This window comes from Furipterus horrens, unplaced genomic scaffold, assembly GCF_987537825.1.
Source record: "Furipterus horrens unplaced genomic scaffold, mFurHor1.1.pri manual_scaffold_1, whole genome shotgun sequence".
In the NCBI taxonomy this organism is placed as follows: domain Eukaryota; kingdom Metazoa; phylum Chordata; class Mammalia; order Chiroptera; family Furipteridae; genus Furipterus; species Furipterus horrens.
In genome coordinates, this window is record NW_028327171.1 from 6,573,758 (window position 1) to 6,588,938 (window position 15,181).

At 50.2% G+C, this 15,181-nt stretch overlaps 1 protein-coding gene across 1 annotated transcript in view; it reads left to right on the plus strand.

The window, feature by feature from the left end:
* The window catches only part of PCP4 (Purkinje cell protein 4), a 60,909-nt gene extending 47,034 nt beyond the window's left edge, over positions 1-13,875 (plus strand). Inside the window, exon 3 of the mRNA XM_090277478.1 lies at positions 13,459-13,875. Within this exon, the coding sequence (XP_090133604.1) occupies positions 13,459-13,586 (128 nt within the window). The 3' untranslated portion in view covers positions 13,587-13,875. The remainder of the gene's footprint in view (positions 1-13,458) is intronic.
* Positions 13,876-15,181: the final 1,306 nt, after the last annotated feature.

A 15,181-nucleotide genomic window follows, 5' to 3' on the forward strand; every position in this document is an offset into this window, starting at 1 on the left:
AGAACAGTATTACTGAATAATGCGTAAACTAAAACCAGACTACTGTTAGGTAGGCTTGAGAATCTGGGTTACTCCATGCGGCTCAGCTACCAAGTTCAGAACTGCATAACTTCAATCCTTTTGATTTGATTCTTTCTTTACAAATATGTAACCCTGTCCTCCTGGTAAGTATAATAACAAAGCCCAAAGCTTAAAATGACTCACCCGTAAAAAGCTATTTCCAACAAATCAGTAAGTACTTGGCCATGAGCTCTTAAAATAGCATCTGTAAAAAAGACAACAAAACAAATAGAAGAGATGTGTTTGCCTTAAACATACAGAAATCTATGTGTACACTGAGGCTGTGGGATGAGGCAACCATCTTCATTTATACAAAAATACACATTTACAAACAGAGGCTCCAACCTCTGTGCGGAATCCATCCCTGTCCTTAGGACATTCTGACATATACCCTTGGCCACGTTCAGAATGTTTGAATTGAATTTTAATATGGAAGGCAGATGTCTGTAGTTTCATCTATTTCTGCACCTTTTTCTTGTGGCACATGAAAAGTGCAGAGAATGAAGTGAAGCACAGGACACATGACAGGATGGGGACCCCAGGTTGGTGGCAGCCTGGAGTTTGAGGTTTTGAGCAGGAATGAGCGTGAATCAGCCTGGCTGCTGCTGGAGCTGGCATGGATGTGACTGTGGCCCTTTCAAGGTGTCACTCAGAGTTTTGCACTCAAACTCATGTTCTGTACACAAGGAACGCGCCTTCCTGGTCATCTTGTGCATCTAAGAAAGCTTGTCGTCCCTAAAAATCTGCAAAGGGAGACACTTATTGGCCTGGATGGAAGATGCAAGGCCAAGGAGCCAGGTGGGAACGCACCTGTGAGACGGCACTGCCCCTCTGTTTGGCTGTTGGGGGTGGGGGCATCCAGGAAGAACGCAGAGCCACCTGCCAAGGCTTCAGCCTGATGCTGGTGCACCGCAGGAGACAGGCGTCTTCAGCGGGGCAGGGCGCAGGCAGCAAAGTAGAGGAGAGCCCACGGTCCCAAGTCTGAATACAGCATCGACCCCTCTCCTTGTCCTGTGAGCAGGTGAGGACTTTTCAGTCCACGCCGCTTTCTGCAGGCCTCATCAGTCACAAAGCTGGACCAGTCATTGCCCGAGAGCCCAGGTCTTGCCCGGCTCTGAATCTCACAGGCTTTTCTCTTTCTCCTGCATGGCGTCCCGGAATGCCGGCCACGAGCCTCAGCTCCTTCCTCTCCCCTTGAAAGTCAAAGTGTCCAAGTGATGGGCCAGGTGAGCTGGAAACGCAAATGGGCTTGAATCAGGTTTTTATATCAATTAGGCGAACTAATGCCCCTTTGAGACAACTTGAAGATGTCCTATAATTGGACCTTCCTTTCTATTAAAAACTGAGGAATTTTATAAAATTCTTGATGGTGGTGAAATACGCAGCATTTAATTCTTTAAAACTGGTATTTCAAAGTTTGGAAGCTGAGGCAAAAGTGAGCCTGGGAAGTTTCTATGCCCTGAAATGGTAACACCAGGGAATACAAAAGAAAGACAAAAACTCAAGTTATTCCAAAGCTTTAAAGGGAAGAGGAAAGGGGACCAGTGCAGAGTGAAGGGTAGGCTCACCTGCTCAGGGTAATGCCTGCCTAGGGGCCGCCCCTTGCTCACCTTTGTATCTAGATTTTCAAGTGCTTGGAAGGTTTTCTACTTTCACAAGCCAGAAGGGGCAGGGTGGAGGGAGAAGCCAATGCCTTACAAGGAGAGAAAGGGTCATGCCAATTAGGGAAGCCTGAGCGTGACGGTTGGCCAAAGTCACCAAACATGCAGGAAAGATTTCTGTAAAATAAAAAGAAACCTGAGATTTTTAAAAACAAAATGCTATAAAGAGATGGCCATCCACATCAAAAATTGGACAGATGTATATATCAGAAGACAAAGCATGTAGCTGTGAACCTAAAATACAAGGCCTTTCAAAGTGAGGGACCACAGCATTAATTGAGATCAAAGAATAGCTGATGGGGAGGCAGTGGCTCAGGCAGAAGCCCAAACGGGGTTCTGGTTGCCACACAAAGGCCAGGGGTATCGATGAGAACAGCCGAGGAACAATTATATCCATAGAAGGAAGGCCTTTCTGCCGGTGCAGATAACATACCATAGTGACGCTAATTCTAAACAGTGTCTTCAATTTCCCATCCAGTGGTCCCCTAGTCATCATATCTGCTTTCTTGTTGTCTTTGCAAACAGTTCTCCAGGGCTTAGTGTTGCCTGAGGCCCAGTCAAAGGTTCTTTTGTCCTGTTCTCACATTCCAAAGGCTTGAGACTTAAGACGGGCAGGGCAGTCCCTCAGAGAGGCAGCTTGAGCTCCATTTTAAAGCAGCTCCATTTATTATTTTTTACATAGTTCAGGGAGGAAAAGGAAGCCATACTATGAACCTATGCACAGTGACATAGAGTTCAATTTCTCTTATCAGCTTGTGTAGGGGACTGTCCTCTGTGGTTTTGAGAACTGTAGCCCAAAGCTGTGAGCCAGGCTCCTCAGGGCCTTGTCAGGCTCAACCGGAAAACCGGGAAGGTAGAGGCAGACATGACTCGAAGGCCACTCAGGGGGTTTCCATGGGAACTGGATTTGAAGAATGTATGTTATGCTTGAGAGCTTGCTCGGCTTTTCTTATCTCTCAGTTAACTATAAACAGGGTGTAGCTAAAAATGCATGAAGCCTTGCACCTGATGTCAGTGTGGCCCCAGGATGTCTAACAGACCCTGACACAGAATGGTCACTGTGTTCTCTATATTGATATCTGTAATCAGTAACTGTCAGCTGTAACCCAAGCATCTGAAGCGTATGATGATTCATAAGTCTTGACCTTGTTATCTCCCAAATCCCCTCCTCAATAAAAGGGACCAGGAGAAAGCACTTAACGCTCTTCTCCTCTAGAGAGATTAGCTGCCTCTCTTCCCTCCAGACAAAATACAGTGTCCTGGATAAATTTGTTCTCTCAGCCGTGATCCTGGAACCTCTGCTGGGCAGGGAGTTTCCCACTGAGCCGGGGCATTGGAGGCAGACAGCCTTAAGCTTGAAATGCAATGTTTTCAAGTGAGTTATACACTTATAACATATATGTACGTAGGTGATGTTCATCTACAAGGAGCAAAAATCCTAAAATAACAACGTAAAAAGCAATGTTTATTTCTCTTTCACGTAAAAGGAATCTGGAAGTAGGTATCTGAGGGATGTCAGCATAGTTTCAAGGAACATGAAGCCTCTATAATAATAATTTTCCATCCTCGGTGTAAGACTTCCAACTTATGGTCTGATATGGCTGCTTGGGCACCAGCCATCACACCTGCATTCCAGCCAGTAGAAATCAGATAGAAACAAGAAAAAGGGGCAAAGGGTGTCTGTTAGCTTCCTTTTAAGGAGATTTATTTCTTTCTACCCACATTGCATTGAACCTAGTCGTGTGGTCACAACCAACAACAGGAAGGCTGGGAACCTTGTTCTTGGGAACCATGTGCTCAGGCCCGAAGCAAGGGCTTTGTCACTAAAACAGAACAGGAGGTAAGTGGAGGCGATGAGCAGACGCGACCACAGCACATTTCTGCCTATGGAGTTTCTTGAGCACTTACATACCTGGCTGGCTGGCCTGGAAGGCTGGTCTGCAGTGTTAGATGGTTCTTCTGTGTTCCTCCCCGATTCAGCTTCATGTTATTTATTTGGTCAGAGTTGTGAAGGGCAAACAGTGGCTTTTTTGAGCGGTTTGCTGCTAGGGAAGTTAGCTGCTGATTTTTGAGAAGGAATTTCCATTCTTCCCATGTGCTCAGAAGAGGAGGGAACCATTTGGGATGTTATTCTCACCCTGAGACGGGTCTCATTTACTGACTTTCATTCAAGTTATTTTCCAGTAAGTATAGCTTGCCATCTGATCCCTAAAGACATGGGGTCATGCCTTTCCTTACATGTTGTAGCATCCCATCCGCCGTCAGCCCCCATGGAAAGGAGATGTGCCTGGAGGAGAAGGTAGTTCCCACATCAGAATCCGCTCTGGCTCGGTTTCGTAGAAAGGGGTTTCCTGGTTTTCAGCACCTCACAGAATTTCTAGAAGGTGGAGAATCCAGCCTGGACCGTGCACAGCCATGGATGGCATGCATGGGAAACACTCCACAACCCCCTCATGTCATTCTAGGAGAAATCACTGCTGCCGTCACTGACTGGCACGTGACATCAGGCACAAGACAGCACATACCCCTGGGGCTGCTGCAGAGAAGCCCGGGGCCTCTGCCTTTGAACTTGTGGGATCTTCCTGTACTTGGCCGCCATCCCTGGGGCTCACTCCTGCCTTTTTTGATCTTGCCTTGGTGCTTCTGCTCGGCCCTATGCCTTGGCGGCTGAAGTCTATTCCCAGGACATCTGGGGATAAACTTCCTCCAGCCTCTCAGCCTCGGCGCTGGAGGGGGAGCTGGAAGGAGAGAGTAGGGGGCGAGCCAGCCTGCAGGCCACCATCTCAGGAGGAACCCTGCCATCGGAATTGCCCTCTGCACATGCCAACATGGGCCAGTGCACTTCCTCTGCATGCCCCTCTGAGCGCCTTGAGAGAGAAACAAACCCAGATGCATGATCATCCCTATTGCAGACACAGGGGAAGGACGTGAACCTCAGAAAGGCAAATCTGACCGCACTCGAGCATTGAAATGTGAATTTGAACCTTCCTTAGGGAACCTGTTTCTGTCATACCTCATCTGCCTTGTGACTAGTGTTATGCGCTGAATTGTGTCCCCCCTAAAAGTTATGTGTTGAAGCCCTAACCATCCAGTATTTCAGAGTCTGACTATTTGTGGGTAGGGTCTCTAAAGCTCTGATAAAGTTAAAATAAGGTCATTAAAAGGTGGGTTCAGTTTAATGTAACTGGGTTCTCATTAGAAGCGGAGATTAGGGTACAGACACATGCAGAGAGATGGCCATGTGAGGACAGAGGGAGTGACAGCCATCTAAGAGTCAGGGACGGAGGCCTGTCAGAAAGAACTGACCCTGTTTACCTCGGGCTTCCAGGCTCTGGAACTGTAGGGAAGTACATTTCTGTTGTTTGAGCCGCCCAGCCTGGGGTACATTGTTACAGCGGCTTGAGCTGACGACTGCCGCTAAGAACCGGTTTTGTTTACCTGATAGAAGAATTCTGGGCCGGTGCTCAAGCAGCCATGCTGGATTATACGCTGGAAGTCTAATACCCGGGATGGAAAACCATCCATATGGCCATTGTCTTTTTTTGTTTTTGTTTTTGTTCTCTTAATGAATTTGGGGAAAAGTCTGATCTTATCAGTGCTCAGTCTTTTCCACGGATTCATTAGATGATCTAAATACCACAGCTGGGGAGTCATTTTATAAAAGCGCGGTGCATGTAGGTAAGGACAAGAGAAACGGAATAATGAGGAGCTGGGAGGAAGCTGTGGCCTGCAGTCAGTCTAACCAGGCTTTGCACGGGCCAGAGCCCGGCGTGAACAGAGAGGATGGTCGGGGTCAGCGTGCCTCCCTTTTAGGGCAGGAAAGAATTTCTCTGTGCCGGAAAATGCTGTGAGTCCCAAAGATGGTGTGAACCTGGTAAATGGAAAGTTAGCAGAAACGGGAATTGCATTTTTATTTGATGCGAGAACACTTTCGATGCAGAAAGCCCCCTTGCCGGCTGCTGCTAATGCCTGACCCTGCTCATTAATCTCTGCTGCTTAGCAAAGACCTGGAAAATTGCAATTCTCCGCGCCAGCAACCCCGTCTGATAAATCCGGAGCCAGCAGGCAGGGGCGAGATGTCGCTTGAGCGGGAGCCCCAGGCCGCGCGCTGGGCTCCCACCCTGTGCCCTGCCGGGGAGGGACTCCTCGAACCCAGGAACAACTGGCAGGGATCCCGTGTCCTCTTCAGGCTTCAACCGCTGGTTCTGAAAAGAACGGGTTGTCTTTGTTTTTTTACTGGCATTTCATAAAATAGATGCTCTCTGCCAGCATCGTTAGATACCAGGCCTATAAATTTATTTTTATGATTTTTTTCTCTTGGGAGGGTTTGACCTTTTCTCCAACAGAGGCCTTGTTCTCTGAGTATATTTTGATCCAATGTGAGGCTTAAGGGATAAACATTCCAACCCTTACTTGATTTCTTACTTGTCTCGTTGCTTTCCCTGCCTCAAGGGCTTGGGTTTGGGCCTTTCTGAAGGAAGTCACAGCGGCTCTCCTGGGCCGTAGGTGGCCCTGCTGTGGCGAGGGTGGACACCTGCTGAGAGGCTGGGTGGTAAGCCCTGCGTCGGTTACCTTACATGGATCGAGAGCAATGCCACCGACAGCCATTCCTTCCTTCCAAGTGAACATTACGCTTTGAAAGAAGGCAGGACATTCTGAGACCCTGGGCATCCTAATACCCCGTTTGCAGGGCCTACTCAAGGGAAGTGACTGTTATTTTTCGAGGGCGTGCGAAAACTGAGGCCCTCGTACGGTGTGCTCTGTGCTGCGCCTCATAATCAGGCGGGCACCTACTCGGGCCGATTATATCCCAGTTTACTGCTTAGGCGTGAGTTTCCGATCTAAGGGTTAGACCTCAGGAGGTCACTGGTTTCCATAACATAGATCTTAAAATGTGGAGAGTTATCAATACATAAACGAAACCTTTAACCCCTGTGTGTGTGCACGCGTGCGTGTGTGTGAGTGGGGGTGTGTGCGCATGTGTACAGGCCCCCGTGTTCATGATTTATGGCTCTAGGCAATGACTGTACATCCTCATAAACTCCTTTGATCAGCATGGAGGTTAGTATGATATATTTTGGAATGATGTGAGTTTCACATTTTTTTTTTTATTGTATCTTGGGCTGTTCAGGATCCATGAATATCTCTGTTTTGCCTTGGATGACTGCCTGTCTGTTAATTTCTAAAGAATTTATGCTAATTACTTAGAGTCTGCCACTTAGATTGTGAAGGCATAAATCAAGACTAATTTTTCAAAAAGTGAAGACTAATTTTTCAAAAAGTGTTTCTCGGCGATGATGGGCTCCGGGTGCCCCTCCCTCCTGGGCTGGTGGGCCGTGGGCTGGCTTTGGGGACAGGTCTCCTCTTCTCACGTGTCTCCTTCCCCGAGGCCTTACCTGACCACCTCAGTACACGCTCTGCTGGTCGTTACTCACTTTCTTTTTGGAATTTTTGAAATGCTGTCACTGCTCATTGACACATGTACCTTTTCATTTTCCTTTTCCCCCAGGAGAGTAGGGGCTTGGGTTTGCTCGCTGCTCACTCCTGGGCTCTCGCATGACAATGAGCCCTTAGCAGGCATTCCAGGCCATTGACCAACTGATGGCATGGGGTGTCAGTTCTCTGGGAATGCTTGGTGAACAAGCAGATTTTTATTTTTTTAAATTTGTCTAGCATTTTGTATATATTATCTTTGAAGTTAATTTAGATTGTTTCTTTTAAATAATTTATTTATTTGTTTATTTATTTTTAGAGAGAGGGGGAAAGGAGAGAGGGAGAGAAATATCACTGTGTGGTTGCTTCTCACTTGCGCCCCTAACTGGGGACCTGACGTGCAACCTAGTCATGTGCCGTGATTGGGAATCGAACCAGTGACACTTGGCTTGCAGGCCGATGCTCAATCCACTGAGCCACAGCAGCCAGGGCTGAACAAGCAGATTTTGCAAACTAGTTGACCATGTCATGTGTTTAGACTTGGATCACTTAAGAGATTTCTTTTTCACCCTGAGCAACATTAACTGGTCCGCATGGAAGGCTGTCATCTTGGCCTATGTCTAAATTGTTGAAAATAACAAGATTTCGAACGAGACCTGAATCCTGAATCAGCCATTGACCAGCATTCACCAGGGCATCTAGGGTGACACACGTTGTCATCTATGTAACTTTCTAAAACGGGGACAATGGACATTCCCTGCAGGTCTTATAAATGATTGCAGAAGCCAGACAAAGCAAAGAATACAAGTCACTTAAAAATCTATGGATCCCCAATGTTAGGTTAGGTGCTGTTATGTTTCCCCCCCAAAATTCACAGGCAGAAGCCCTGACCCACGGTCCCTCAGAATGTGGCTGCATTTGGAGACAGGGCCTTTGAAGAAGTGATTCTGCTAAAATGAGGTCATTAGGGTGAGTCCTAATCCAATCGGACTGATGTCCTTGTAAGAAGATGAAAAGACACCAGACCAGGAGAGGTCAAAGCAAGGAGACGGCTATCTGCAAGCCAAGGAGAGAGGCCTCAGGAGAAAGCAACCCTGCTTGTGTGTTGACCTTGGGCTTCCAGCCTCCTGACTGTGAGAGGATAAGTGGCTGTTGAGTAAGCCCCCAGTCTGCATTACTTCGCCCTTGAACACAGCTAGCTGCTCCATAAGAACAGGCCGACAGGTACAGGACTGATGTGATAACCGCTGCTCCAGCGCGGGACTCCGCGTTTATCAGAAGAGGTGCACGCAAATGGGATTTAAGTGTGGCAACCCGTTCCTGGTCGATGGGTTTTCCTGACAATGTCAGAGGCTCGTGAAGTAAATTTGGAATTGTCTTCAGCTGGTAGTAGTTCCTTCCCTTTATACTGATGATCCTTTATTTTACATTTGCCGTGAAATGATGTGTAAAAGAAAATCTATGAAGTCTCTGAGGGAGGATGGATTTAATGTTCAGTAGAGGGTGGTTGTTATTACAATGGCATCCTTAGGAAGGGCTACCCTGAACCTTGCTTCTGGGACATAATAAAATACAAAACAGCAGGGCCCTTTCCTGGCTCAGTTTTTTCAAGGAAAACAACATGCTATTTCAGGAAAAGAGCATATGAAATATTTACAGTAAATCTGAATAGAACCAGCTTCCTTCCTGGAGGGGAGGTCATGGCAGAACCGTCAGATGTCCTGAGCCTCGGGGACATCATTTCTTCACTCTGCCAGGCTCACTGGCAGAGCCCTGGGCTGGGTGTTGGTTGTTGGATGAAGTTTCTGCCCAGGGAGAGAAGTCTAATTGCCTGGACCTGTTTGGCAGCCATACTCTTTGTTCTGAGAGAAAGGGGGGGAGCGGAGATAGATGGACCCACGGAGGGATGGGCAGCGGGTGGGTGGATAATGTCAGCTGAGCTGCCTGATAGATTTTCACTCTCAGTTCCTTAGATGACCCCCAATCATGGAAAACAGGTGTTTCAGGGAAGGGACCGGCAGAGTTGAGGTGAACTCTGAAAGGCCCATGGCAGGTCCTGGGCCCCCACTCCAGGCACACAGGACATCACAGTTGTGGGGGGCTTGTCATCCCTGAGCCATGCGGTCAGGAAGTCGGGGCTCCTCCCTCTCCAGGGGAGTTGGCCATCACCGTCTGTTCACATTAAATCTGCTGATTGGTATGAAGAACCTCTTAACTGTTATCCTCATCAGCTCCAGAATTTCTTTAAGGAAGGACACGCAGAAGCGATGAAATTCCAGAGCCCCAGGCAGGAACGACCGTGGGACACCAGGCAGTTTACTGAGCATTCCGGTCCACTGCTGCTTGTCTGCTCCGACTGACAAAAAGTCGCTGTTGGGAGCATGGTGCCTATGCGGTTTGCCCACTCCAGGCAGCAGAATCATAAATAAAAATGTCAGGTGGAACCCACGCAGACCCCGTGATGAAGCCACGAGGAGGAGAACGAGGACTGGGGCTGCATATCCACCTGGAAGTGACTGCTCACTGGGACCTACTGTTCCTCCCACAGGGAAGCTGTGCGGAGGCCCTGGGAGCACTCCGTGCCTGCCAGCCACGGAGGCTGGGACCCCCCCTCGTGCGCTGTCCCAGGTTTATAGTCGCAGCACCTGTGAGTCCTGGGCTGCACGCGTCTTCCCGAACAGCCTTTCGGTACGGTCTCTACGCTCCAGCTCCTGAGCGCAGACCACCCCGTCACAATCCAACAAATGGCCCTGCCCTCCCGAGGGCCTGACATGGGGGCCTGACGCCAGGACCCTCTCTGTGTTTGAGGGCCGCGTGGCTGGCTGTGCTGGTAAAGCCCGCCCCTCCCCTTGCATAAGGACCCCGGCATCTGTGAGCCTCACCACTGAGCAGCCCCGAGGCTGGAAGACCAGGTGACTGCCACGTCCCCCTCGGCTGCTTTGCAGTCCCCAAGGAGGCTCTGCCATGACACTCCCTAGCCCCCACCTTTAGAGACGTGGTGCTGGCAGTGGGGCTGAGGAGCCTTTCCAGAGGGAGCCGCGGTGGTCACCACAGCGGGTGACTGGCTGGGTTTAGCCGTAAGATAGAGGCGGGCACTGGACAGCTGCCTATTGCGTTAATTCAGCCACTCACTTGCCATGAACCATTACTCACTGAACACCTGGTGTGCGCTGGGCCCTGTGTGAGCTGCCGGAACAAGGCAGGTGATGTCTCCCGCTCCTGGAGCTCGCACCGTGGCGGGGGGAAGGACCACAGACTGGAGAGGAGCGGGAGACGTAGTGTAAGGTAGCGACTGCCCATGATGTGGGGTGAGGGGAGGAGTGCACCCCGTAGGGAGCACCCCATCCCAGCACGCTCCCTGTTCCCAGCAGACATGGTTTACGTCTTCTCTCCGGGTTTTGGCAGCAGAAAGGGCCGCTGGTGCTGTCAGTGGGCACCTCGCCTCTGTCCTGGGGTGACAGTGGGGGCGGGGGGCTCTCAAAGGGCCACCCTGAACCCCTCCACTGTTGCCATCACATCCGTCACAGAAGGGGAGCCTTGGCAGGCAGCTCGAGGACTCGAATTTGCGCAGGGCCTGAGGCCCTGGCTGTGGTCCCTCCAGACCACATCCTCTGTCATCCCTTCACTCCTGCAGAGTCTGGGTGCTCAGAGCTGTGCTTTTCCAGCCCCCAGGACTCTGGGCCACCGAATCTAATCAGTCGTCCCTTCTACACCGCAGTCTGGGTCCCCCTCCTCTGCCTTCCACGTCCGTGGCCGGCTCCGAGGGACGACGGACAATGCAGACCTTCCCCAGGAAAAGCTCAGCTTCCAAGTCAACAGAAAGTAATGATTCTTGAACTATTAGTGGCTTGTTTTTTAAACACTGTAATATTTTTTTCAAATGAGACAGGAATCTATAAATCACTTTTGGCTGAAGATATTAGTTTAAGATACAATTGTGAAATTTATTTTTATGGCCTGTCCTTACTGTCTCACTACATAATCCCTAAATATACATAATTTTCTACATTTTCACTTATCATTTGTCAAGAAAAAATATTGTTTTTTTGTTCTTATAAAAGGAAAAAGATGAATCAGGCCCTTCAGAAAACTTGAGGCTGCAGCAACATTTTAAATCTAAAAGAGAAATCTCCCATTTCTTTTTGAATCAGAGTGAATTGGTCCCCTTTGTGATCAGGATCCAGCAGACACAAAGGTTGCTTAGAGAGAAAAGGATTGGGGACGCTAAATCACCTCGTGAAAATGACAGTCCCTAGCGCGAAGGTGCTGCTTACGCAGACGTTACTGGCACCGAAGGGCTTGTTCACGTGTCCGGTTTGCTGGATTCTTGCTCTTTGGTCTCAGCTCCTGCGGTCTTGCTCATGGAGCGTTTCAAAGCATTGACTTGAGCCTCAGGAAACTCCTCCCCCTCCCAGTGGTCCTGCCCCTTCGGAGATGCCTGCAAGAAAGGGCCCCTGAGGTGCAGAGCAGAGGGTGAACGATTCCTGAAGCAGGAGACAATCCCACACATCACCTGGGTGCGCACGGGTTAAAATAACGGCCCCCAAATAGTCCCTGGACACCGATGCACTCACAATCTCCGCTTTTATGGGCATCGGCAGCAAATCTGGGGTAGAGGAAAACAATTCTGCTGATGTAGGTCTCGCAGCGATCAGTCGGCAGGGCTTGCAAAGCCTCGTCCTCTCCTCCCTGATGGAGGTGTGATTGCAGAGCTCCAGGCTGGACATGCTCAGTCTCCGGGAAAACGGAGGGGAGGCTGCTCTGTGGGCTTCCGAGGCTGCCTCACGCAACCGGACGCGTCTGTAATCAGGGCATATGTATGTCTATATATGTATGTATCAATGTATAAAATAGATAAGAATTCCTATCATCTGTTATCTATGTATTTATCTATCATCTATCTATCCTCTATCTACGCCTGAGACAGCAACAGGGACAGAGAACAGAGCAAGCAGGAGAGAACAGTCATCCAGTGCCCTGCGCCCTGTGTGCGGCCTAGGCATGATCATTCCGTCACCGAGACAGGCAGTGAACAAATGGACCACATGGAGGTTCCATGGTGCTCTCAGGCTGCATGGTGACAAAGTCAGGAGTAGCGCCCTGTCCCTCCTTTCCTGCCGGGGCTTTCTCTCCTGCCTCAGTGTCCCCGATTCTCCCGTCCTCAACATGGATGTGCTCCCCCCACTGCCAGGCCCCAGGTGCCAGCCCAGGTGGCAGCGAGGCTCTTGGCCCGGGTACCAAGGGGTGGGTCCTGTCCCCAGCTCCGCCCTGAGCTAACTCCAGACCCTTGTTTGTTGCTTCCTCTGTAGACAAAGTCGCTGGATCTCAACCCAGACTGCACCTTAGAACCACCTGAGAGCCTTTTAGAAAAGTGGGCTGTCTGGTCTCCCCGCTCAGTGACAAGATTATTGACCTTGGTCTTGCTCTGGGGAGCCCTTCCCACTGTGGCTGTGCACAGAGGGGGCCCTGAGTCTGGGGTGGGTTCCTGGATCTATATTTTAAAAAAACAACCAAGGCTGCCTTGGGTGACTAATGATTAGCTTTCACTGGACTGAGGAGTTTTAAAGATTCTTCCCATCTCTGACGAGAACATTTAATTGATCTCTTTGTGTTTAGTATTGGCAAGAAGTTGGCCAGGGTCCGGTAAGGTGCCCGGCACAGAGGCGCAGCAGCTCATGCGTTCCCTTTGAGTTGGCTTCTGTTGTGTCTTCCACCGTCCACGCGCTGTGAAGTGGTCATGTCTCTCTGCCTCGGCAAACAAACTGCTAAGCCTACCTGCTGGAACCAAATGTTAAAACCTGTGGAAGTTCAGCCTCATGGTGAAGGTCAGATGATGACCTTCATTCTTGACAGCGGTACACACAGAAGCCTTCATTCAATAAGCAAACCTTACAGGCCGTGGAAGTTTGCACAGAGTTGCAATGATTTTAACTCAGAGCTGCTAAGTTACCAGCTACCACTGGGTTACTCTCGGTAGCACTGTTTAAGCTGTATCTACAGGAAATACGGGGGGACAGTGACAGCACAGATGATACATTTAACACCGTATGTAAAATATGAACACGAGAAATAGGAAACCAGGAACGTTGGGCTTCATCGTCTAGTGTGGGTGTAGAGTTCAGGCGGCCGGAAGACAGCTAATTTGGATGGGGGTCTGCTCTTGAGTTCGCAGACTTGGTCTTGTGCTGGGGGTGGTGAGTACCACGTGGTGCAGTGGGGGCTGGGCTCCTCGGGGAACGCTCTCTGCCTTCCTGCCTGCTTTCAGCTCAGTGGTGGCCTTATGTCTGTGTTTTTCTCGCTACAGATGGGCAGAAGAAGGTTCAAGAAGAGTTTGACATCGACATGGATGCGCCAGAGACAGAACGGGCGGCGGTGGCCATTCAGTCTCAGTTCAGAAAATTCCAGAAGAAAAAGGCTGGGTCCCAGTCCTAGCAGGGGAGCCTCTTCCTAGTCTGCCAGAAGACCCCGATTTCAACCATTCCTCTGTCGAGCAATTAAAGAAAACACCCTAGAGAGAAATCACCTGCACACAGCACGCACGCACGGCAGTCCCACCATGCATGCATAGAGACCCTGACGCTCACCCCCCCCCCCTTAGGAAGGCGTAGACGATGCAGCTGCGAGGGGCTTTATGTCTGTGTCCACCTGCAATATCATTCCTCCTGCGAATACTTTCCTCGGTTTCCTCGGCGTTGTAATAAAATGGAGTGAAGATGCGTGATCCCGGTGTCAGCCTCTGTCTCTCCTTTCATCTTAATCTACTGTTAAAGGACTGCAGACCAGGTGTCTGTTTTCTCCTTCCTTTCAGGTTAGAGCTGAGAGACGGGGCTATTCTATTGAGACCCAGAGACCCATTCTCTGCCTGCTGGTGTCCTTTGGGGAGCCCTAACTGCCCACTGGCGATTGCAATGCATTTTTTTTCTTATGGGGGGGCGGACTAGAGTACTGTAGCCCGGGGTGCCAAAGGTTACAAGTTTCATTGGGGGGTCGTGACTCATCCACGAGAATGGAAAGGGGAGGCCGATGCATCTGCAATTGTCAGGTGTCACTCAGGTTAGCTCAGCAGGCACCTTTCAGGACTTCAGACCGGGTGTCGCACCAATCAGGGCCCCTCTGCCACTTCCTTGCAGGCTCTGCACCTGTGGGGCCCCAGGGGGAGGTGGTTCTTCCGTCTCCCCCACCTGCCCAAGCTCCTCACACCGACTTGCTCCCTGTTAGGGTTATTTGCCACCACCTGCAATTTGGAGATGCTGTCTGGCTTCTCCCCAACCCCACCTCTTCCCCTGCAAACCTCACAGGTAAGTTGCTTTGCGCACTTCACCTCAAAGGGCTCCGCAGGCAGCCAGGAGAGGGCCATTGTGTAGGGAGGATGCAGTCAAGAGCCAGGGGGCTGGGTGCGTGCCTGCTGTGGGGCCCTAGGTGGCAGGACCCCCCAGCCCCCGCGTCTGGCTGCTGTTTGAGCTCTGCCACCTGCGGACTTGTGTGGAAGTTGCGTCTCATCCTCAGCACCCCGAGAAGCTCCGCAGCAACCCAATATATACCTGTGGGGCATCTGATTTGTTCCCTTTGCCAGCCTCTCAACCGAGGATCCAGGTGGAGTGTGAAAAACGGTGGAAAGAGGAGGGCAGGGCTCTGTGTGTGTGTATGCACACACACTCACACACGTGTGTCTGGGTGCAGGCGTGAAGTATGGTAGAAGCCACGGGCAGCTTGAAGGTGATGACTGGGGTGGAGGTGAGGGTACTCCTGGCGGAACACTGTTTGCCACGCTGATGGCATGAACGGAGAAAGACGGGCATGCTTGGGAGGATTAAGTGTCTCAAAAAAATCCATCTGAAAACGTGTTTATTATCTGGTGTAAGGGGATTTCTCCTACTGAATAGTTCTCTGTTAGGGACAGGGGTGGTTGGGGGCAGGGCTCTGGGTTCCTCTGAGGGGTGTTTGCTTAGAGAAACACTCAATAGAATCACTCTGGCACTAGGAATTGCTTCAGCGGTAGGGACCAGCCAGGGCTTCCTGGGCACCCG